This window comes from Mycteria americana, chromosome 1 (genome assembly GCF_035582795.1).
Source record: "Mycteria americana isolate JAX WOST 10 ecotype Jacksonville Zoo and Gardens chromosome 1, USCA_MyAme_1.0, whole genome shotgun sequence".
Taxonomy (NCBI): Eukaryota; Metazoa; Chordata; class Aves; order Ciconiiformes; family Ciconiidae; genus Mycteria; species Mycteria americana.
This window is the reverse complement of record NC_134365.1, coordinates 184,539,245-184,564,384: the sequence shown is the minus strand read 5'-3', so window position 1 is coordinate 184,564,384 and position 25,140 is coordinate 184,539,245. Positions and strand designations below refer to the sequence as shown.

The 25,140-nt window shown below is 35.6% G+C and overlaps 1 protein-coding gene across 3 annotated transcripts in view; it reads right to left on the bottom strand.

Moving 5' to 3' along the window:
• Window positions 1–834: 834 nt before the first annotated feature.
• The window catches only part of DIAPH3 (diaphanous related formin 3), a 249,115-nt gene continuing 224,809 nt past the window's right edge, over window positions 835–25,140 (bottom strand). For 2 of the 3 annotated variants that reach the window (XM_075488656.1, XM_075488650.1), the window contains one exon: window positions 835–3,609. In XM_075488656.1, coding sequence (XP_075344771.1) covers window positions 3,350–3,609 — 260 coding nt within the window. In that variant the 3' untranslated portion in view covers window positions 835–3,349. Of the gene's footprint in view, window positions 3,610–7,407; window positions 7,454–25,140 lie in introns of all 3 variants that reach the window. The other variant, XM_075488665.1, reaches the window with a different exon arrangement.

Here is a 25,140-nt window from a genome sequence, read left to right as displayed (position 1 = left end):
ACTACCATTTCTTCAGGTTGCTGGTCCATGCTCCTCGAACAACATGCCCGATTCAGAGCAGTATCACAGCTCATGGCAGCCACCGCCTCCTGGTGCTGTTGTACTGTTTTGTAATGAAGTTGCTACCATCATTTTTCCTTCTGGTTTTACACTGACTAGTATATTACCTACGGTCTATAAGCCAGGTGTCAAGCTTGGTTGCATGCAGCTTGAAGAGACTGATAGCAAACATTCATATCTTGATAAGGTCAAAACTTTAGGCTATACATATGAATTTAGACCACTGCCATGAATAATGTGGTGTATATATAACGTAAAAATTGATGTAGTAATCAAAATTCTTTTACTGAGTGAAATGAAAAGTCATCCAAAATGAATGTGAAGAATCACAAAGATGTGTTAGACCTTTACAGTTTTACTGGTAAGAAAAGCCATGGGTGTTTGTGCCTTCTGCCTGCTGCTGAGGTAGAGAAGGAACAGTGGAATGTACCTCGCAAGATTACTTCAAATGCTTTTATCTGAACAGTCATGTTTGAAGAAATCAGGAAGCTCTTTTTATAAGGATTTAATTTTCAGGTGTGAATTACAGAAAGAGAGGGTTTTGCACGGTATGTGAAACCTTCTTCAGTATCTAGCACAAGTGGTATATAGCTCAATCCCTCAGTTCAAGGAATAGACTTGATACTTACTAAAAAATGCCTTACTAAAAATAACTAGCACACACCATTAAAGGTCTACCCTAAGTATTTTTAGATTGAATTAACTTTAAATTTTAAATTGAACAAATGAATTAATTTTAAAATGTAATTAAAGCAATTTACTTCATATAATTTAGAAGCTGAGTTTTATACTTTAATAAAAACATAAAAGCATAGAAATAGAAAACAGATATAATACTTTCAAAGTTATTTTTACCCAAACTCATCAGGCAATACAAGCATTTTTTCCTATCAAAAATGTCCTGTGTATTTGTTTGCTTCTAAGGGAAGTTAAAGAATGATGAAATGTAGAAAGAAAACTTACTGTGTACTTCAACTGGACTGTGTACTTGAACTCTGAATACATCAAATTATGATGGTACAAAGAAATACTGAAGGGGAAAAAAATTACATACTGTATTTACATGGATTCTAAGAAGTTGTATAGCTTTTTTTATTCTCCTAGTTATACAAAAGAAACTGTGAATTAACTTGATGGCTGCTTGAAAGGATTAATTCAGAAACACAATATCCTAGAAGGACTAAAAGCCCTGGAATACATTTCTAAAAGCTTCTCAAACTGTAAGAAAAGGTAGCTTAACATCTATAATTTTAAATATAAATATTTATTTTAAAATCAGAAGATGCTAGGCTGCTAGTAGCATTTTGTTCATTGAAAATTTCAGTAGATAGATAGTTTTGTAACTTTTCTTTGCTTGATAAACTACACAGTAGTGTCCTGAAATGTCAGTTTTCTGCTGTGGACTATTACCCACTAATTCAAATGAAGAAGTTTGCTGTGTTCAGGAAAATGAATTTGTACTTCCACTTTCACTTGGTAGGTCATCCTGCTAATATTTCAGAGCCAGTTCTCTACTCCTAGCCCTTTTATTTCAGCATGTCTTCAGCAACTGAAGACATCCAGTGAATAGTTGATTTTTTTTTTTCCTTCAACATGCATTTTCTTTGTGTTTGAAACACCGTTTTATTTAGTCAAACATATTGTACTTTGCAGATAGTAATTTTTACTGCACCCTGTAAACAGCGGTAGTAAGGTAGTAGAGGTGCAGAAGACCTTAGTGGAACAACTAGTAGTAGTTGTATTTCTAGCTAAAGATGCATTAAGCCCCAATTTTATGGTTACTCTATGCAACTTCAGGTTACCCAAGGCAGCCTTGTATGACAGTTTTGCCCGTTGTTTGCAAGGAGAGCTGAAGAAATGACTGTCTGATAGGCTTTCTCTGTATCTTTCCCTGTCTTCTGTTTATACCTTTTATTTTTTCAGCTAAGGTGGGAAATGTAATTAGAGTGTATAATGACAGTTACAACAGCCTCAGAAACATGAGATTGATTCCCACGACGGCTGAAAAACCCTCCACGCAGTATGTATAAACAGGCCCAGTTTCCAAGTTCTAATTAACTTTATTAATGTTTAGTGCAGGAAGTACGAAGGCAACTTAAACAAGGATATAAAAAGCACTGGAGCATTGAAACACTGGTTTCATGTAACCGACTCTTATTGAAAGACATATTTTTCAGCATTTTGTAATGAAAAATAAGAGTAATTTAGAAGAAGGATATTAGATACCTAATACACTCTTATAACAAGGAAGCTTTAAATAATGCAGCCAAGATACTAATAGTAGCTTCCTACTTGGTAACATAGGTAGCGATTCTTTATGATGTGCAATTAATAAATACGATAGCGAACATGTAACAATGTACAATGACAGTGCGATAAAAGAGATGCAATTATGTGCAAGATTCCTATTGTGCCAGCAAATAAGACTTTACGGGCTACTGGAAAATGAGTTTGTGAAAAACCAATTGTAAAAACCTTTTCCATTACATGTTCCTTTTATAGAAACATATTAACTCACATGTGAAAAGATAAAAAATTACACTGGAAAATAACTGTGAAGACATTTTCCCCCACTATGGACACAATTGCAAAACCTTGCAATCACAGAAATTGTATATATTATTTTGATATAATAATCATAACTAAGCTTAACAGTAGTGATATATTAATCATACACAAAGTATATTATTTGCATAGATTTTTTGTTTACTGTCCATGGATTTCCGTTTTGTACATACATATATAATTCAGCAAGCTTTATGAACTCAAACTGGAATATGGCTGATTTATACGATACATATTTCCTATTACTATAATTGCAAAGGATGCTATAATAATACTTTTTAGGTGCTAAAACCTCTTAAGTATAGCAATTGCTGTAGAAAATGTAAGAATACCTTTTCTGTTATTTACTGACCCGTATTCCCAGGCATTATTAACGATACTTAAAAGATATTCCTATTTTGAGAAGCTCTCAAAACATGTGGTCTGCAGTTTGTCCACTAAAAGGATTGTGCCTTGGAATAATTTAGTATCTGTTTCTTCTGATATTTTCTGTATGCTCAGTAGGTAAAAACATACAATAAAAATCATCTTGCAGTTATGCAAAACTATAGTATGGTTTTGTACAGTCTTGCAAACGAACAGTTTAGAAGTAGAGTATTCATCCATAGAAAAGTTGGGAACTCAAGACTATGTAATGTCAATAATAGAAAAGTAGTGTATCTTTAAAGATGTAGGCTATTATAGATTGTTTTTAAGCTTTGATTTAATCCTTTATGTGACTATTCTATAGTGCTCGCAGTCTTGTCAGGAGAGCTTCTACTTCTGGAATGGCTTCTCCCTTAGAAGGAGACCTGATACGATCTATTTTCTTTTCTTTGTTGCCTTCTCCATGACAGGCTTCCTTTCTCCCAACAGCCTTGTTCCACGCCATAGAAGAACTTGTTTCCACATCATAAGTAACCTCTTTGGTGACTGGGCTTCTTGTCAAGTTTAAACTGATACTGTGGTGCGAACACGACTTCTCTAGTTGTCCTTTCTGGTTCTCTGCAGAAGATAAAACAAATAACCCTCATTTCACTATTAAAATACTCAGTTTCAATATTTTGTAATATAAAAAGACCTCTTGATCAAACAAAATTTTACATGCAGATGATGTACTAGAAGGAGTAACGATTGCCAAGGAGGCAAGACAAAAAATATTATCACTTCAAAAGCAGTGGGCTTGGTCCCCTGGAAGTGATACAGACTTTACATGACTTCATTAGATTAGCATTTGTCTTTCCTACAAAATCACAGATAGAGCCTGACAGGATCCTCCTTTCTTACTGGAGTCAAAGAGAAGACAGAGTACTCAGCACTTTTCAGTGTCTTCTCAAGTTTTATCTGGTTAATTACATTTTCTACATATTTTTTTTAATTGTTCAAATTTTAAAATGTATTTTAAAAAATCTATTTCATTTAATTTTCCATTCTAATAATTTTTCTTTCCTTTGTGATCTTTTAGGCAGGTAAGTAATCTTCAGAATTTGCATAACTTGCTACTTTTTGCTGAACATCACTGGCATTGACTGTCACAAGAAGTTCAGCTCAGTTAATATCCAGGAGCTTTGGCGGATTGACATGTATTAATAGACAGATTTCTTTTTTTGTCCCGTCCCCCCTGCCCCCCCCCCCCGCCCCAATCAAGTGACTGTCTCCAAACCAGCATATGAGTGGTCCCTCTCATAGATCTCAAACTTTTTAAAAACAGGCATACTCAATATTCATGTAGCCTTGAGCAAGGCTTGAAAATGGCTTCAACAAACTTGACATGACATTTAAAGTTTTTTGCTTATTCGCTGAAAGATGTTCCATCATCCCAATAGTAATGACTTTGGAGCACAGGCAGTCACTCATGACAGTGTGTTTTATGTGAGTGCTGAAAATTCCTACCGAAAACAGCTTGTACATTAAAAGGCAGCTGCTGAAGATATTTACTGCACTGTCATTCCCTGACCAGGGGCTCTTGGTGATGGATGAGGATTTTACACACTTTCTTGGACAATCTCAGCAAATTTTGTAAGTACGATCACCTTTTGGCAAGTGGAGGAAAATAAATACCTTCTTTCTATCATCCTCTAACTCAGATAAACAATTCTTAATTAAAATTTGATAATAGCTGAATTTTGCACTTAGTTGAAAAACGTAATTTCTATTTTATACTATGGAAAACAATTTGACCCTGAAGATGCAGCAGCACACATTTCAGTTTTTCTGAATTACAGGAAGCCAGAGATTTGGTATGAAAACATCTTTATAATTACATATAATAAACCCATCATATATAATTAAAATATCTTTTTTATGTACACTCTTAATATTCTGTTCTATTTAAATGTTTATATTTATTGCTTCTGAACACATATTTTCAGGCTGATAAAAGCATGCTACCTGCATCAATATACAAAATACAAGCTGCATCATAGCCCTTTTTGTTTACATTCAGGCTATGGGCAGCGAGAAAAATACTTGGTGTTTTAAAAATCAATATTTTTTTTTAAATAGAAAAAAAACCATACTGTCATATAATCAGAGACTAAGGATAGGTGTTGGACTTTTTAAAAAGGCAACCATAAATTAGGCACTGAAAGTAAACTTCTCAAGCATATCAACACCCAAATTCTAACTACTTTGCAGTTCAGCTAAGTCTTCACTCCAAAATACTCAAGCATGAGGATCAGTTAGGTATGATGAACTAGGCTGAATAACAGAGGTGGTGAACACTTATGAACTGAGGCCTCAAAGGAAAATCCAGCAATATTTTCCCCAGTTTCTCATAGTGTGCGAGGGGCAGAGGAAGGTGTCGTAGAGTGCGATTTAGAACAGCAAATAGTCTAAGCAGGGAACTGCTGCAAGTTAGCTATTAAGAATTAGATGTTGGGATCTATCTAAACTCTTGTCCCGCTTTGAAACTCAGTAACTGATTTAGCCTTGCAGAGAGGTGCGTCCCATAACTTGCTGCCTACAGTCTGGAATTGTTGTGCGGGGATAGGGACTGAGTAAAGCTGAGTACAGCTGTGTCTTTTTTTCCTCTTAAAACGGCAGCAATTGTATTGATATTTGTGACTTTCTAGGCATAGACTAATGAGTGGAGCATTCGACTTCAAGGACCAGAGTCCTTCCCTTCAGTCTGAGGGGTCCTGCAGCAACGGGAAACAGCAGTAGGAAAGTGCCTTAATCACTGGCCAGTTTATGTGAGTTGTCTTTGTTTCATCTGTTGTAACTCCTGTGCAGTGAAGATGCCACAATTCACCAGAAAAATCACCAAGTGTCATGGTCTTAACACATGACACTTTATGCTAGCGATTAGCAGCATTTCCTAAATACTGAGAATACTTTGGTCTCAGCCATGCTACAAAAAATACAGAGCAGCTAGTGTCAATTAAAAAAAAAAAAAAAAAAAAGATTTGGAAACACATATTTTATCTAAATCCAGTTTTATCATCTCGAAGTTGTTATTTCAGCTGCTTCCTAAATCAGGCAGCATCTTTACTGTGTATGTTCTTTCATTTAAGGAGGAACTTCTCCATATAGCATTGCTATGCCTAAGTGCATGTCCGGTATTAACAGATGTGCAGGTAGGCAGTTCCTTGCTCAGTACACTGGCTGTTGTGAATCTCATTCAGAAACACTGAACTTTGCTAGGCCTGGCTCAGAAAGCATACATATTTACTTACAGTCCTAGATTTCACTTTGGTAAATATGCACCTAAAGAACCAACTGCTATAATACTTGAAGTATATATGCTGCTGCTGGCATTCTTCTTATTAGAGTGAAAGTTCATTTCCATTTAAGTCAGAGTTTAAAATTAGTTAGGTACTAGCAAGGTAAAAAGTCTCACTAATTCCTCAGAAATACTAATGTCTACCCTGCCGTTTTTTATTTTAATCAAGCAGGAATGAATTTGTGTTAACCCCAAACTCTTAAACACCCTGTACTGCTTCACACACTGATTCAAAGCTTGCATGCACTGGTGATTTGGTACCCCATCCATTCCACAGGCATGACTTTGGATTGTTACCACACCTCTCTCGAATCCTATGGTATAGTGGTAAAACCGAAGAAGTGCATTTTCAACCTATAAGTGTTGAGGTGGGTGGTTTAAAAAAGCCAATGCACCTTGCATATGAATTTAAAACTACAAGGCTGCAAGCTGCTGCAGGTTAGCATGTAGCTTTGATCAGGACAGTAGAAGAGCTGGACTTCCTTAGTTTAGTGTGATAAAGGCTATAAAGGATATAGTTATTTACTTTCAAGAAAAGCCCCAAGTCAAGATTGACTGACAAAGTAAGCACAAGAATAAACAGCCATAATATATCTCTATTAGAAGTTAAAACCTTTTGAACCATCAGAGTAATGAAGTTTTGGAATGTACATATATAGAAGTGAGAGCAAAAAACCATAACCAGTTACAAGGAGGAATTTGATCTATTTCTGAAGACAATATTTGATATGGCTGCTTGTAACAGCAAGGAGATGGCTTAATGACATTGGGTCACCATTTTAATCCTACATTTCTAGAACAGGGGTACCCACAGAAAATCCATAAACCATACAGATATTAACAGCCTTTTCTAAGCTACTTTGAACCATTACATCATGGACGTACATAAATTTGGTTTGTGTTTTTGGCAGTAAACTATATTTGAAAAAAACTGCAGAATAAAATAAATATATTTACACACACACTTTGGTTCAAATACACTTCTAGAGTATTGAATATAATACAGTTATAGAAGGTTTAAAGAAAACTACTCATGGAAAGGCACTTCTACATGAAGTCTTGTTAAGAAGAAAGCTTACATTTCTGGAGATGCACTATTTGTCCACCTACTGTAGCAAGGTGTACCTTCCGGCAGTAACAAGACAAAAAGAAATCAGACATTAAAAATCACTAGATAAAGACAGAACTTATTGATTTGCTGTATATATTGGAAGTAGTTGAGAAAAGTTTCTAATATTCGGTCACTTTTAGGAATCAAAACCCGCCGTTCACCTGTACCATAACAATCACTATCCACATGAAAAAAAAAATCAAAAACTTTGAATTCTCACTTAAGTTTTCTAAATGCTGGGGTGAGAAGACACTTACCCATAATAGTTTTGAGTTTACTGCTACTGAATGCTTCCAGGCAGAGGTTAGGCAGAGATTGCATTGTACACTACTAAAGTCTTAGTGTCCAGATTCCATGACATTTAAATCTTTTTCTTTCTCTTGTTCAATATCTAACTCTTGTGGGTCCTTCAGACCTATTAAAATTCAGTTTTTTCAGATATTAATTTCCTGAACATTGCTGTTAACCAAAAACATTTCAAAATCATTCACATAACCTAGAGCCAAATAGCTACTATCATCTAGATACAAGTCTTTTAAAATTACTTTGATTAACAGCAATGCTCAGGAAATTCAGTTGACAGAAAATTGTGCTTAATAGCTTTCCATAGTTAAAACGGCGTCCTAGCATAGAATAACTTATAATGATATGCTTATAATTTATTAAAGGCTACATACTTTATATTCAGAAAAAGGAAATTGTGCACTAGGATGTGAACAAAAAAATCAGTAGTATGAGACCTGCTTACTGTGCACTTGGGGAAGCAAAATATGATCAGTTGGAGATTTTTAAATCCTGCATCATACTGTTATATATTACCTTTAATAGAGAACAAAAATGATTGCAGGAGACTCACTAAAGTAGATACACGGATTTTTTTAAAACTACTAATAAATATTTAAAATTTAAAAAAGGACTTTGAAAAGCTTTATTTCATTGCATAGTTTCTCAATAAAAGTCTTGATACTAAGGACATATTTAGTTTCTATGTAAATACTTGTACACCGATTGAAAAATAAAGTTGCAAATACAATAAGGAGAACTGCATTATGTGGCATTATATGCTTGTATTACAGTCATACATCTCAATGTGTAGCATGACAAAATCGTAACATAAGAAAGAACAATTGCAGTTACAACCTCATTACATTTTTTACCAAGTTAACAGGGAAAAATGCTCAAAAACCCAGTGGAATATTTCTGATCTCTCTGGCTTGTGCTCCACATGCTACATCATATTCCTGAAGCTATGTCTACGCCAAGATTTTCTAAAGCCCACGTATACCAACTTTACCACCAATACAAATTATTTTTACATTTTAAGTCATTACTCGCCTGTACTAGGAGATACTCTGAGGCCATGCCCCCATGCCAAATGGCTTTGGCTTGGACAAAGTCACAGCCCTCATCAGTGGCTCCCCAGTGTGGTTCCTTGTCCCTGATGCGTGGAACTGAAAGTCAGGGAAAAGCTACACCACCGTGTTGGTGCTGCATGCACGTGTTTTCTCAGCAAAACAGCAGGAGAAAAGAGCATGTGTTTTTGACAGCAGTGTGATGTGCTGATTCTTCATGTAGCTGTACAGCATTCCCACAAGCTGGAATGCTTGCAGGAGTCCAGCCTCCATCTGGAAGTCCTGTCCATCTTCCACAAATTACACTGACCGCATCATCACGCATGTCCTAATGCAACCTTACCGAGTGTATTTAGACAATGGTCACATACCATAGGCCTTGTGAGGATATCAGTGTGTACCCTCATATGCTCCATCTAAATAAACAGAAGCCCTTAAGAGGTTAGTCTGGAGATGTTCCTAAAGGGTTCCCTTGCCGATACCAAAGTATAAAGCATCCCTGGTGCTTTGCTGAAGATATGAGGAAAACAGCAAAACAGTTTCTAAGCGTGAACTACTTTTTCTGATATAAACTGGGAAATACTGGCTTATGTTTCAGATGGTTGAGATTTACTTATATAGTCTCTTATTTTGAAAGGCTGAATATTAACACCACTGGCAGACATTTTGAGGACCTCTGATTTTAAGTTCGGGACAAGGTAGAGGTTCTGAATTCCCACTTCAGCTGCATCTAGCTTCAGCTCTAAAGTAGAGTATTGGGTGTAGGTAGCAAAGTTTTGGTAGTGGCGGGGCTTCAGGGGTGGCTTCTGTAAGGAGAGGCCAGGGGTTGCCCCGTGCTGGACACAGCGGGTCCCAGATGGCTCCAAAGGACCTACCACAGGGCACAGCTGAACCTGTCACCCCTTTGTGCCCTTAGTTGCCTCACTGACAGGACTGAGTGTAACCTGAGGTGATAATAAGGGGTGTAGGAGAGGGGTCTGGAGTAAAGCCCAGACTGAGAAAGCAGGAAGAGTGTTTTCCCTGAGGGTTTTGATTCTTTTTTTGTTTTTGTTTCCCAATACCCAAATCAGTAGTTATATATATATATCAGTTGTATATATATACATATATATATATATGAAAATTGGCAATAAATTAATTTTCCCCAAGTTGAGACTGTTTTGCCCATGACAGTAAGTGGTAAGTGATTTCCCTGTCCTTATCTTGCCCCATGAGCTTTCCTGCTCCTGTTTTTCCTATACCCCTCCCCATCCACCCCACTAAAGGGGGGACTGAATGAGCGGCTAGGTGGGAGTTTGGCTGCCACCCTAGACCAACCCATCACAATAACTTAGAGATGAGATGACTCCATCTGTCTTTTATCATTCCCTATTTTAAATTTTCCAATCAAAAAACCCCACCACTTCTGAAAATTGTCATTTTGAACTTCCAGATTCCAAACTCTTGGCTTTTTACTATCAGAAATGCCAACAAGAAAATCATTAATTCTTGGTTTCCTCTCAAGTATGAAATGAGGGTCTCGTTTCCTGCACTGACCCCCTATTCCTACTAGAGCCTAAGATACCTGACAGTTGCAAGCCCTGAGTTTTATCAGGCACCCATCTTTCCTTACTGTTATTTATACAGCCCCAAACTGGCCTTCTGAAATCCATTCCCAGACCTTGGCATTGGTGTTAGAACATAACAAGACCCAATTTTCTTTCTTAAAAGCCTGCCCTACCACCCAGAAGCAGAATGTAGACATAATATGAAAGACTGCTATAGCTAGAAGGTCCATGCCTATTACATAATATCATTCATAAAAAATGGGATAGCTCCTTGCTGGATAGTATAATGTAAAATACTTTAAATACTTTTTATTGCCACTTTTTATTAGTTTCAGATTTTTTCAACAATTTCTGTGACTGACAATGGTAGGATTGGAGAATGTCCCTGAAATGTTAAAGGAGTGCTGTGTGTTGTTATGGCTTATTTCAGATACACCCTGCAGCTCCAGTCCTAACACCTAAAGGAGTGGTAGCTGTACTCAAATGATCTTTGCTTGATAAGTAATTTCTCACACCTTAGTATTTCATGCTAAATGCTCACAACTTGACTAATCTAAAGCAGACAATAATTAATGAGGCATGGAAGAGTGTTACTGATTTTTGGAACATTTAAAAAAAATATGCATATTTCATTTAATAGTTGCTGCTGTTCTAGTGTTGAGTTAAAAAGGTGTGAAACACAAAGAATAAATACTAATTAGTAAGTTCAATTTAGATGAGCAAAGTTTTCAGAAACAGTGAATATAGGGTTTTTTGTTCATTTTGAAGGCAAGAATAGAGTATGTCAGCACTAAGTGAGGCTAGCATAGAGGATTTATAGAAACTAAATTTCAAAGAATTACAAACTGAGAACAAACTAATTTGTGACGAAAGGAACTATGCTGGACCAGCTCCCTTTTACTTGGCCCTAAAGCAAAGCCTTTAAAAATTCTTTTAACCCCTTACTGCCTACATCTTCTCAAAGACTACTTTAAGTTCCTGTTGATCAATCCATTCAATCTTTTTCCTATCTTTTCCAAACGCACTTTGCATTTGCATTGAGTTGGGACCAATTTCTCTGTTTAAACTAATATATTCTCACTTCTAATATGGCAATGACTTTTGTTACAATAAATGCACCTTTAAGTTACTGGGATTTAAATGAAAGTCTTGAGTGACTGTCAAGTTGAAAAGAGAACAAAAGTGTGGATCAGACTACTGACAGAAATCACCCAAGGTTTTTATGTAAGTGAGAGAAGAAACCTCTGAAGGTGTCTGACAGCTAATTCAGACTTAGGAGTTTGGCATACTCCCTATTTCGCTCTGAATTACAGTGGATCTTCTGTGTCTTCTCATGCATCTTTCCCCAAATGAAGGCACATTTGGGAGTTTCTAGGAAACTGCAAAAAGGAAACTTCCAAAATAGAAACCTACTTTGTGGTCAATATTCGTTTTTAGAGCACATGGTTTGAATCATTCTTAATAAAACTAAATGTGTAAGTCTCTTAATTTCAAAATGGATAAATAATTTGGCATAACTTTAGTATTAAAAAACAATAAATTAATCTTCTTATTTATGTTGGGATGAAGGGGGTAAAAAGTTAAATACTGATCTACATGGATACCCAGTGGCAGTGGGTCTTCAGGCAGTGGCCAGAAATGTTATACAGACGAGGTGTTTATGGTATTTCTCCCAAGGTACAAATAGGATAAACATCAACTTTTTCTCTTAAGTCAAGAAATGATCAGGAAATCACAATGATAAAACTGGAAGTTAACATATTTAGACTATTTTAAATTCCTGAAATCTGGTTTATTACTTGTTTTTTTACTTTGTTCACAAGTATATTATATCTTGCCATTTCAAGTCCTCTTTAGAGTTAACAGAGAGTCAAAATGATGGCTGTGTAAGTTAGTGATCTGGGACAAGATACATAGGATACGTAGAGGTCCACAGTCTAAAGCTATCCTCTGTTCAGCCGACAATAATTTATGTAAATCCCACATACTAAACTGCCACTGGTGCCTTTGAGCAGTAGAGACATTTAGTCTCCAAACCTGCCTGCATAGCATCTACCTATAGATGAATACTGTTTTCAAGATACACTTTGATAAAGAATTTCAGGAATATGCCTAAAGACTGCTGCCATTAAAGGAAAGCCACTGGCAGCTGCAATGGGTAATGATAAGTAATATGCTGATGCAAATAACCACAATGGAAAAGAAACACCCAATTTGTGTTGTCTTTTACCAATTGTTGTGGGAAAAACCACAGTAGGAAGCCTCCTACCTCGTGAAAATAAAACCCCCAACAAATCCCAACAACAGAGCAAGTCTTAAAGACTGACCTGATATTTATGAGATTCTACTCACTACAGTTCTAAATAATGCTGTTGTTTCTGTTAAGTATTTACTATTTAGCACAAATACTTAAAAAAACCTATATAACTGTCTTGTAATATAAATAATATAAATATATAATATAAATATAAATAAATAATAAAAAACCCTATATAACTGCCTTAACACCTTAACAGTTTAACACTAAATTATTTCTTGTCCACTGTTCTTGATATTAAATGCTTACAAGCTATTCCCTAATTATTCTAATAACTGCTACAAACCCATACAATTTGTATTTCCTATTTTTAGCCCAAACTTCCGTTCCCAGGTTTATATTAGCAATCAGAGTATTGGTAGGTTGCTCTGACTGAAGGTAGAGCACAAATATTTTGTAATGTCACATCAACCTATGGGAAAAATTGTCTTTCCCTCATCACCTGTTGAACTTCTCTCCTAAGGAATTAATCTGCTTCTAAGGGAAAGGGGGATCTACAGAGTCCTGCAAATGTTTTTGGGAGCAGCATAAGGATGAAAAGCTAGAGCTAAAAGTAAATTAGGTGGGTGTTAGTTTTAACATTGAGTAGAAACATAATTTTCTCACATTCCTGTAACAGGTGCCAGACCAATGTCCTGGGGCAGTTCTTGCCCACCCAGGTCACAGTCACAGTAGGCTGTCGTTCACTATTATCCAAAAGATTGCAATAATGGCATACGGCTCTCAGGCTGCTCTCATTTAAAAGCATTTTTAAAACAAGTCTCTGGAGGGAAGTAGGGCAACAGAGCGCGCTGCGTGCTGTTGTTGGTATGACAGCTGAGAGTTTAGTGATTTACTAACCTGGAAAAGTATTTATGAGAACTCCAAATCCTAAGTAGATAGAAAAAAGATTTGCACAACATTGATGTCAGCTTAAAGATATCCGTGCTTCTTTATAGCATGGGTGCTTCTCAACAGGACAGAAGCAGACCTGATGTGAAATTTAACCTGTGTAAACTGACATCCAAGATTGCCTTCATGAATACACTGGAGATGGGATGAAGCCGAATCATCTTAGTTCATGTAACTGTAATTGTTCAAGCATTATTATTATGGTCCTTTCTTTCCTTTGACAAAGCTCTGCAGAGAACAGTCAAAAGCATGCTATCAAGGAGACTGAAACTCTGCAGCAGAAAATAGTACATTTTCAAGAAGATCCTCACACAAAACTAAATATTGGGAAATAAAGGCAGAGGAAAAGTGATTCATCTTCCCCTTGCTCTGCAAGATTGCCTATATATTCCTTTGACAATTCTTTTCTCTCTCTTTATATGAAGCTCTAATTAATACTATGTGCTTTCACTTAATTATTTCCTCTCTTTGGGATGGACTGTAATTGGGCCTTGCTCATGTGTGGAGAGAGATGGGATATAAAAAAATGTTTCTACTCCACACATGATCCAGCCATATGTGTATTTGACACCAACAACTGTATTTTGCAAGTATGACAAATTGCTTCGAAAAGGGACCAGGATTTCAACAGAGTCTAAAAGAGGAATTATTTTTTAAAGATGGCTTTTACTGACTCTTCCAAATATCACTGAATTATCATATGAGACAAATTTGAGACACATTGTCATGGGTAATTAATCCAGTCATTGTGAATTCAAAATGCTGTGTTTAACATCATTAATGGTATGCATTTTTCACGTGATGAACATATTTACTACCCTATATTCTAACAATTAGACTCTTAGCAACCACTTGGGTATGTAAAAAACATCAGAAGTCAACTGTAGCGTTTCCAGTTTCCTGTTTTCCTAATCAATTGCACGCGATTACTGTTTAGTGATAACCAGCTAACAGAAGTTGATCTTGCTATGTAAGAGAGGATTTTTTCAATTTCAAGAAATCTAAGACACAACAAATACATCTTTGTACTTACAGAAGAAACCTCTCTCTCACTTACAGAGGAATTACAGCAAAAATTTTACATAGAAAATGAAAAAATAAGAGACTGAAAAACAGAACCCTTTATACTCACTGAGAAATCAAGGCAGAAGGCAGTAAGACCTCCCAAGCCACTGAAACAAAGGATTCTTACACATAGACTTGGGTTTCCTTTGTCTGTCCTAACTTATGAAGCAGCCTTGCAAATATGTTTAGCTCAAAAGGTGATATTAAAAACAAATGGTTATGTATCATAATGGTATATAAATTATGCAAAAGAAGCCAAACCAAATTTAATCGGAAACAGCAGACTCTAAACAGGAAAAATCTTCTCTTTTTTTTGACAGAGAAGGTTAAGAAAACATTTATGGTAACGCCAGAGCATCTGCTGATTACAGTCAAAGCTGCAGGATGCCAACATTAAATCACTGAACCATCTTGACAGCTTCTGGGTACTCGAGTTTCATTCTAATAATAATTTGCTGTGAAATTTACCCAAATCTGAAAATTAGCCAGAAAATGTTTACAAAGTATATGGGTAAGAGTAAATAAAGCAGATACAAAATTGATTTGTGTCTGAAAAAACATATCTAAAGTAGATGTTCAGCACTCAGACATTTCAGAGCTGCATGTAAACTGGTAAATCTCTAAAAAAGACTAAGCACTTTAAGAACAGAATATAATTTTATCATCCATTTTCTATCAATTGTGACCTATCACTTTTTTATTTAGAATTGTTAGCATGCTTGTTTGTTTAATATAAACACAGATTAGCCATTTGAAGAAGGCCTGCACCATTTAAAATCAATTTTTAATTCCTGACACCTGAGGATTCTACACAGAACAATATACTTCATTGTAAAGCTTTAATTGATGCATCTATGTGCTGCAGAGTGTGATTACTTGAATAATAAGTATAAGAGACATGTGATTTGGTTGCTAAGCAAATGTGAGTAAGAGAAAAAGCCCAAGAAACGATGTAACAATGAATCAAGGTGTGATGACAGAATAATTATTCTATGAACTGTCATGTTGAAGGACTTGCAGAACATTGACCTGCACATGATCACACATCAGAAGATTGCCTGAGGGGTAATTAAAATAATAATACACAAGTCCAGTCAGTCACAAAGAGAAAAATATATGCTTAACTTATTTCTCTGAGCGTGCATGGTCAAATGCATTCTCACATTAAATGTAAATGCTTGAACAGTGCAAGAATTCAGAGGACAACAGATTACAGCAAAGACCACTGAAGTTTATCTGAATTAGCATTAATGCTTTTCTTTCTTCAGTTACTGTGGGCATTCAACTAAATATTATTCATACTATGACACATTAAAGCATAAAACCTGTGAACTGACTTTCTGAAGGAAGTTGGAAAAACACGTAATCCTTTCAAAATATGTTTAAGGTTGTAATGTAATACGTTAAAAAAGAATTGCTGTTGTGGTGGGTTGACCCTGGCCAACAGCCAAACATCCATCCGGCCTCTTGCTCACTCCCCTTTTCCATGGGGTGAGGAGAAAATAGAAGGAAGGCAACAAGACTCGTGGATCAAGATAATGATAGTTTAATACAGACAGCAAAAGCTGTGCATGCTAGCAAAGCAAAATAAGGAGTTCATTCACTATTTTCCATTGGCAGGCAGATGTCCATCCACCTCCTGGAAAGAAGGGCCTCAGTTGCTTGGGAAGACAAATGCCATAATCGCAAACATTCCCCCTTCCTCCTCCTTCCCTTGAGTTTTTATTGCTGAGCTTGACATCATATGGTATGGAGTATCAGTTGGGGTCAGCTGTGCTGGTTATGTCCCCTCCCAACCTCTTACCCACCCCCAGCCTCCTTGCTGTGTGCGTTTTGGGGATGGAGGGAGAGAAAGCCTTGATGCTGTGCAAGCACTGCTCAGCAACAGCCAAAACACTGGTGTGGTATCACCATTGCTTTAGTCACTAATACGAAGCACAGCAGCATACGGGATGCCATGAAGAAAGTTAACTCCACCCCAGTAAAACTGCAGATATTGGAACAACTCTGTACTCACTCAGCTGCCATTGTATATCTAAATTTTATGAAAGCTGTTCACATGACAGTTTTAAGACTTTCAAGGCAGACTTTAACACAATTCCATTTTTTTTCTCTTTAGGCTTTTGTTCAGTTGTTTACTGTATCAGTTTATATTGGCATACACACCTCTACAAGCCTAGACTTTAGCTCCAAGCACATAACCCGTGATCACGTCCAAGCAACGTATTCTGCATTTCCTTCTCACTTTTAAATGTGCAGACACACTTGAACTGCCTTTAAACCAGCCATCGTCAGTCTTGTTCAAGGCAGAAACATTCTTTGCACTCTCTGTGCTCTTCAATCTGCTTTTTGGGTGAGCTTTGCCAATTGTGTGGAATCACTGATGGTTACTACTTTGCAACTATACTGATTAAAGATTTCTACACAGTGTAGACAAAAAACCCCACAAACCAACCTATTTCCAGAATGAAGCTAGTCTGTGATGGAAACCACTTGATTGCTCAGAAGAAGAATAAATTCAGAAATCTCCTCATTCACACCCCCCCCCACCCCCCGTTATTCCCCATATAACTGAAGATGCTGGAAGACAGCCAATTAGGAGAAGTTCTGTGGATACTCTTCAAAAATTTAAGACCACTGAGAATACCTGAAAAGATTTTTTGGAACCCAAGGTAAGCATAGAGTATACATGTACATAAATTCATACAGACCAGGATGTCCATAGGTTACTCTCATGTCATATTTAGGCGTGATCATTGCACAATTCTAAAAAAGAAAATTCTGTTTCTCCCACCATATTCTAAAGAGACACTAAAAACACCTTTTAGGAAACACACTACATATAATAATTATCATAATGACACTTCTTTCTAGAATGAATATGTTCTGTAAACACATAGCTAGCTCATCAATTAAGTTACTCATACTAATGCTAGAGTTATATTCTCAAATTTTTTCTAGCATCTTCATTAGTGCTCATTTCAAAAGAGTAAGGCTAGACCCAAATAGCTTTACATGCTAAGAAAGAAAACAAATGCTATTGAAAAATCTCCCAATGTTCAGCAGCTCACTGTGGTCTAAGTGAAATTTATTAAAATGCAAATCTCAAGCACATTAGTATTAATTTCAAAGTAACATCCTATAGACGAAATATAATTTTCAGTTTTGTGTAATAAAATAATACCACTTACAAATCCAGATTCTCAACATTAGCCAGCAGTATTAAGAATAACAATTCAGCAGACTCCAAAAACATTTGCAAAAAATTTGGAGCAAAAATAGTAGGCCAGATATTTATATATTTTTACTCCAGAAACATCTTAACTGAGGAAAACTATGGGGAAGGGAGTGGGGAAGGGAGAATATCCTCTATCTCTAAGAATTCAGCTATTGCAATTGAGAATTTGTGTGACGTATTTTCTTAAAAATGTTTGCTTTTTCTGAGCTTACTAACAATGCAGATTTTTTCCGTAAGTTAAGCTTAAAATCGGGACAGTTTCAATAAGCTGAAGCGGATGTATAAGTTTAACTCTTTTGTTATCTAAGAATATACAGATTAACCCAAAAGTTTGATTACATTTATGTAGATGCATTTCCCTTTTCTTTAAATTAACAAACATGTTTTTTGCAGTAATGAATACTTTAAAATATTCTCAGTTAATTTTCAAACCAGAAACCACAAATCTAACTGGGCTTATTACAACTATGAAATACATATAGTTTGTTGACTACGGATACATACGTATTGCAGCTACAGAAACAAACCCAGCTCTTTTCTTCAGTGTTCTATAAAATTATTTGAAACGAGAGCATGCTTAGTGCTGTGTGTCCTTGTGCTTGACCAAAGGCCGTTGATCCCAATGTGAGATTCACTGGGCCGAATGAATTTGTGCCAGTTGCCTTAGGCTCCCTTCACTGTCAATGAGGAGAAACAAGTACTTCTAAACTGTGCTTCATTTCACCCTAATGTAGATACTTTAAACAGGTAAAGAGAGCTTACGGTAACTAACTCAGATGTGAATGCCCGCACTCCAGGCATCTAAAGGTAACTTCTGTATCTGGAAGCTTCCGACTTTTGACTGCAGCAAAGTCTGCATAAAAGGTGGACTTCCTAGTCTGGACAGTGACAGCAGATTGTAGAGAACATACGTTCCCTATCAGGGAGGACAGGGTGCAGGTTCAGTGATTTTAAGGCCTGATAGAACATTATGGGTATCGATCTTACCACCTATTTAACACAAGCTGTAGAATTTCACAAAGCTTTTTCTGGCTGCATAAAGAATAGAAATGAAATAAATTATATTCTGGTTGCTACAGTCACTGCTTTAAATTGAAGTTGGCTTAGATTTAGTCCTGGCCATGTGAAACTTATAAACTCCAGTAGTGTACATTCAAACTTAAGAATCTCACATCCACGGAGGACTAAGTGTTTAGGTTTAGTCTTTAGGGATGAAGGTATAAACATGATGCTTTGTATGGCAAGGCAACTCTGTGATTTTTAGATATTACTCACTCCTGTGTGTTTGAATTTTTGTTAATAAGATAGCTAGCTTAAAAGATGAAAGAATTAAAGGAAAAATTATTTCAGTCCCATGGAAATATTTTATGAACTGTCAAAAAAAAAAATCCCATAACAGTGCTTATGTAGAATATGCAGCAAGTTAAAAAAAGGATAAAAATAGTATGCAGTGATAAAAACTGTAACAGCACCTGTTATTCAACACTACTTTAATTCATATAGTCTCATTGCCATTCAAAATAAGCAGTAAACAAAATATTTTCGTTGGATCTTATCATCATATTTTATGCATATATGAACGATTATTTGCCTCTCACTTGTAAACATACTAAATATGATGTTAAATTTGAATTATTCCATAAAACATAAAGCTAAAGAATTAGTAAAGAAAAGCATCAAGGTTTCAACATGGGAAAGGCAATAATAATAATAAAAAACCAACACACAAAGGTATTTTTGGTATGAAACAAACACATGCAGTTACTTAGGACTCAATCTTTTAAAAAAACTATTTTGATTAGTCTTTTCGTTATATTTAACAGACTTTAACACTATATTCCATCTTTCATTCAGAAACAAATCCAAATGACCTATGCCCATCAGAATTAAAACAGAAATGCCATTTCCCTTACCAGATTATGCACAGCTCCATATTCTTTCATGCATGTAGGAATGACTGTGATACACAAAGATCCATCTGAAATGTATTTCAAATTTGAGAGACACCTTTTTTTATAGGCAAGTACATAAACTATTTGTAGGTGGCTGAGGTTGTTTTGTATTGTACTACTTACACAAACGACATAATTTTTGAGTGTAACACAAAGTGTGGGATGTGGTCTACAGATCCTATGCACCCACTAGTGCTGTATGTCACTAAAATAAAATCGTTGTAGGGTACGGTAGCCCCGGTGCAGAATCATTATGCCTGACTCTGCAGGACAATAATGGCAAAGAGATTGCACTGTCAAGGGACTAGTCAAGGGAAAAAGGCAATCTTCAGAGCACAATTAAAAGCACATACTTTAGATATCTCTTGCCTTCTTTCGATTAGAGAGAGAGCCTAGCTTAGATTAGTTTTAAATAGATAGTGAGGGCAAGCAAGTCAGATCCCATGTAATTAAGCGGAATATACCTACATCAGACCGTGAACTGTATTTACCTGCTTTACATGTGTCTAAACTTGCCTGAGAACTGCCAGCTTGGAATGGCAATTTCTGACCGGTATTCTTTAAAAAATGTTTTTTCAAACAGAAGTGGTGTAAGTCAGATAGAGAAGTGGGCTGAAGTAGCTGAATGGAGTATATTGCAGACAGAAGCTGTTGAGAGTAGCACTGTGGATGATAGCTGGCTGGCTGTAGAGGATGCACTGACACGACTTCCCAGCCAGAAAGACTGGTAAATCCTCACCTGCCATGGGAACACATTTCTGCTATTCAGAGACTAGAGATTCTTGACTGCTTTAAGGGCAACGTGAACGTCATTAGGAGGAGACTGTACTCCTTGTGTTAGTTCAGTAACAACAGGCTAGTTTCAAATGCAATTCTTTTTGTGAGGATTTCATGCTAAATCAGGTCATAATGAGAGGTTAGCTTGCCTTCTAACCCTGGGACCTTCACCAGTTCTAGTTTCAATCAACTTTTTTCATTTGTAGTTCCACTTGGTTTTAAATGGTGTTTAAGACTTCTTTAAAAAGATAGATTAGTGAGATAGCTAATGGTAATAAAATTACTGTGAGATACAGTTAATTATATATATTTCTATAAAATATTGTCTATCTATGAATCTGCATTAGATGATAAAACATCTTGGAAAGAATTAAACACTTATGACAGATGAGGGAGTTTTGGAAGATCATTTTCAGCTGCACCTGATAGCATATAGAGAAAGGAAGGATAGAGAAAGGCAAGATATTCAAATTTATGATTATATAAATCTAGGGCTCAGAACAGAACTTAAATTTTGTGCAAACTTATTTGACTTGGAGACATGAAATCCACTAAGTAGGAGCATTTAACAATAGGAAGTTACAATACAGTAATATGCTGGGTCCAATTTAAGAAAGCACTCAATCACCTGCATTTTCTACATTTGAAAAAATATTGTAGAAAAAACAGAAGTGAAGAAATGACACAACTATGAAAAAATCTCTTTGGTGTTGTATATTTTTTGCCTGATGCTTCATATTACTTCTCTTTGAGTCTAATTAAATGTCCTTTATTATTACCAAAGCATGTGATTTTTTTTTTATTGGGTTGAAATAATATAAATCTAGATATAGCATCAGTTAAGTATTTTATTCTCAAAAATACATTAATTACAGCTTCTTGCTATATTTATCAAAATATAAATAAAATATAAAAAAATAGCAACTACAGGTCAAAGCAGAATGTTCATTAATGGGAAATCACCATTCCTGGAACTTTTTTTGTTTAACTGTAAATATTTGAAGGTTAGAGGCTACAATTATACATGGGTTATCAAAGAAAATATACAAACTCTGTGGAGAAAACCATTAGCTTTCTCGGACAAAATTTAAAGTCTTTTTAGTAAAGTCTTCACATAAAATGTTTCAGTGAATAATTGCTATAATATTTCAAAAAACAACAATGAAATGCAACAGCTGATTGAAGATAAATATTGTCATATTTCATCCTCACAATTTGAAGGAAATCTTATTTTTATCTTTGTAACTGCTTTACTTTACTAACAGATTTTACTCCCATGAATAGGAAACATTACTTTTGTCCTAAGCTGAAAATTTGGTCTTCAGTGTTTAATATCATGTGTTTGATAATTTGGAACTCAAATGTACAGTATTGTCCTTTTTACTACAGAGAAACACTGGTTTATAGTAGGATGCATACCGTTGCAGGTAAGACTATGCTAGCTGTATCACAATTTATTGGTAGCCAGAGTTTTCTAACAAAAAGCAATTGAGTAGTAGGAGAGAAAATGTCCTTATTTAAGACTATAACGAATACTCTAATAGACAGAAGCAATTAAAAAGATATGCACTAGTACACCTTTTAGAAACAGGCGTTGGGAAATGTCTAGTGTCCACTGTTAGTTAAAGACATTAGACATCATCTTGTGGAAAATAACCCTCTGGGGAGAAATAAAAAAAATGCAAAACACACCCTGCTCTGGATGATACTGCATATGAAGAATCTTCAGTTCTTTGAAGATCAACTTTCACCACTGGCCATAAATCAGTTTATTGTAATTATCACTGCGCTTACCTGATGACTTCCTATTTGGAAAAACAATAGTATTCTTTTAATTCTCACTGCATTTATTGCTTTTAAGCAGTGGTAAGAAAAAATAATTTTCTAAACTAAACAAAACCATGCATAACTGCTTGCTTTCTTTCCCCCCGAAACAACAGTAATGTTGTTTAAATAACTGCTCATTTAAAAATACTTGATTTTTTTTAATATATATAGCTTTCAGTTGATTTCAGTTAAAAGAAATACCAGACACTTATTAATGGTGCATTACTATAATATAAAATTAGGGGCAGTTTAAAAACCTGTTGCTTCATGCAGTTACTGTTTCACAATGGGAGGAATAATTTCTTGTAGAGTGACATGTTCCCTTATGTCACAACTATTCTTCCTTTACAAAAGCTGTTACTTTGATGGGGAGGACAAATGCCTGCCATATATTACTATGCAGTCCATTACAATGGGTTCATTCATATTTATAATACAATCTGTGATGTTGATGCAATCACTTTAGACTTCACTGTTATTTCAAACAAATCCATAACTGAGAAAAAGGCAGGCTGTTGACAGGAGTTAATGTGGGTTTTACTCTGTTTACAATTGCTTTCTAATCTACTAAATAGCTGTGAAAATTGATGCACTGTCAGAAGTGCTTTTATACACTACTACAGATAAAGGGCTGTTATACTGCAGTAATCTCTGTAATGCTAAATTGAATTTTCGACAGTGTTTTTTTTTGTTTTTCCAATTTGAATGTGACAAGGTAGGCTAGTCAATTTATGGGAAGCTTAATTCCATCAATGCAAAGCATTTTTCCATCTTTATTAATTGAGATGCCTATTATTGCTAGGAAAAAAAAAGTTAGAGATAAAACTTCTAACTATCACAATATGTACTTTAGGGAAAAATCTCTTAGTGGCCAAAGCATAGGTCAGAGTCGCTAAATTTTGCAAGCAAATTTCTGATCTCTTGAAGCTACGCAAGTGAATCCTCAGCAGGTAAAACATAGTAGTACAGTTTGCAGAACTGCTCAGCTTGCCATGAAGGTAAACGGATTCTCCTTAAACATCACAAAATAAAATTTAGGATTAGATGATTTGCTAATAAATAACTTTCCAATGGGATTTTAGGGAGATATGTAAAGGTAGTGTTTTAGTTACATGACCAATGAAATCACAGTCATAAAGGAGTCCAAAGAACGTATACTTTAGCTTACCACTCTGAAAAGGAAGGCAGTCGGAAAAAAATAATAAGGCCTTTTAGGCTTCAGATTTCCCTGACAAAGAAGGTGCAAAGAAATACCAAGCCTGCTGCTGATACGAAACAGAAGTACAGAAGACTCTGGTACTGTAGAATAGGTGCCCTAAAAAAATTCCTGACACACTTCTCTGAAATGTCTGGTGTCTCATTAAAACCTGAACCTGAGGAATGCAAGACAAAATGTCTTTTTATGTTAATCAAGGAGCTGCTAATTTTCTATATGAACATGAAATATTACTAAAAATTAATGAACAGAACTTTTACATGGCTTCCGATGGAAATAAAGCCTTTATATTCAAGACATTTGCATGTCTAGTAACTTTAACACTTGCTTATGTGTTTTAATTCTACAAGATTTAATAAAGAGGCATAGTTCTCTCAGATAATGGAATAATTTAGGTTGGAGGTAGACCTCTCCCGAGGTCATCTGGTTCAAACCCAGCTTCAAAGTGAGATACAGTTGTTAAGTTGGATCATAACATTTTTCAAAAAATAGGCTGATATAAAGATTCAAACTTCATAATTCAACCTTGGTGACATTTAATCACATCAGCTGAATTCAGTAGTCAAACATAACACAAGAAATGCCCACGCATTTCATGCAGCACAGTGTGATTAGTCTATGCAGAGTAGTAAAATTCACTTAAACAGTCTATCAACTAAGGGACACAAATGTGTAGTAAGCAGGCTTCATGAACAATAAAGCTCACAGAGCATTTTATTTCTCTTGTGTTTTTTTCCTATATGACTTATTTCTTTTCTTGAATGCTCACTTTTTCTCCTCTCCATTTTCAAAAGAAAAAAGGCTTAAGAGCTAAATCCTGTAATTCTTACTGACTCAGATGAAGAAGAACTATTAAAGTTAAGTGCTACTGAGTAAGTCTTATGGATTCTGCAACATAAAGAATACATGAAAGTTTGGTATGTAAAGACTGAATGATTTTAGAAGATGACAGAATCATAAGAAGGTACTTCTGGAGTTGCTTTAAAATGTACTGGGAACAGCGATCACTTATAAGCTATCACCAATATTTAAAACTACAGTATTGATTGCAGTTGCAAATGGAATTTCTTCCCCTACCAAATTAAGTAAAATATTACACAAAGGGGTTCTATAGAAAAGTGATTATTTTGCTTGAGCAGCGTTAAGAAAAAGGAAAATCTGCTGCACATCTGTCATTCTCCAATATTATTTTCTTATATTAGATCAGCTAATGCAATCTCTTAAAAACAAAAATGTTTCTTCAGATAATTAGTGGGCATCTTCTAAACGCTGTTAAGTATCATTTCATCCCAACTTGCAGCTATTTGTGAAACACAACCAAAGAAGCCATCTAGTTTAGCAGCCCTCCTAACTCCAAATACTGTCATTCTTCACAGCGATACCACAAAAGCTGTTTATGTTCAAGTCTATCATTTCAGTAGAGGTTCTGCTCTGCACCACTGCATTATACAGTGTTGCTTTCAAATTTTCAAACATCTAAAACATTCCTCTAAAACTATATTAGAACAAAAAATGAACT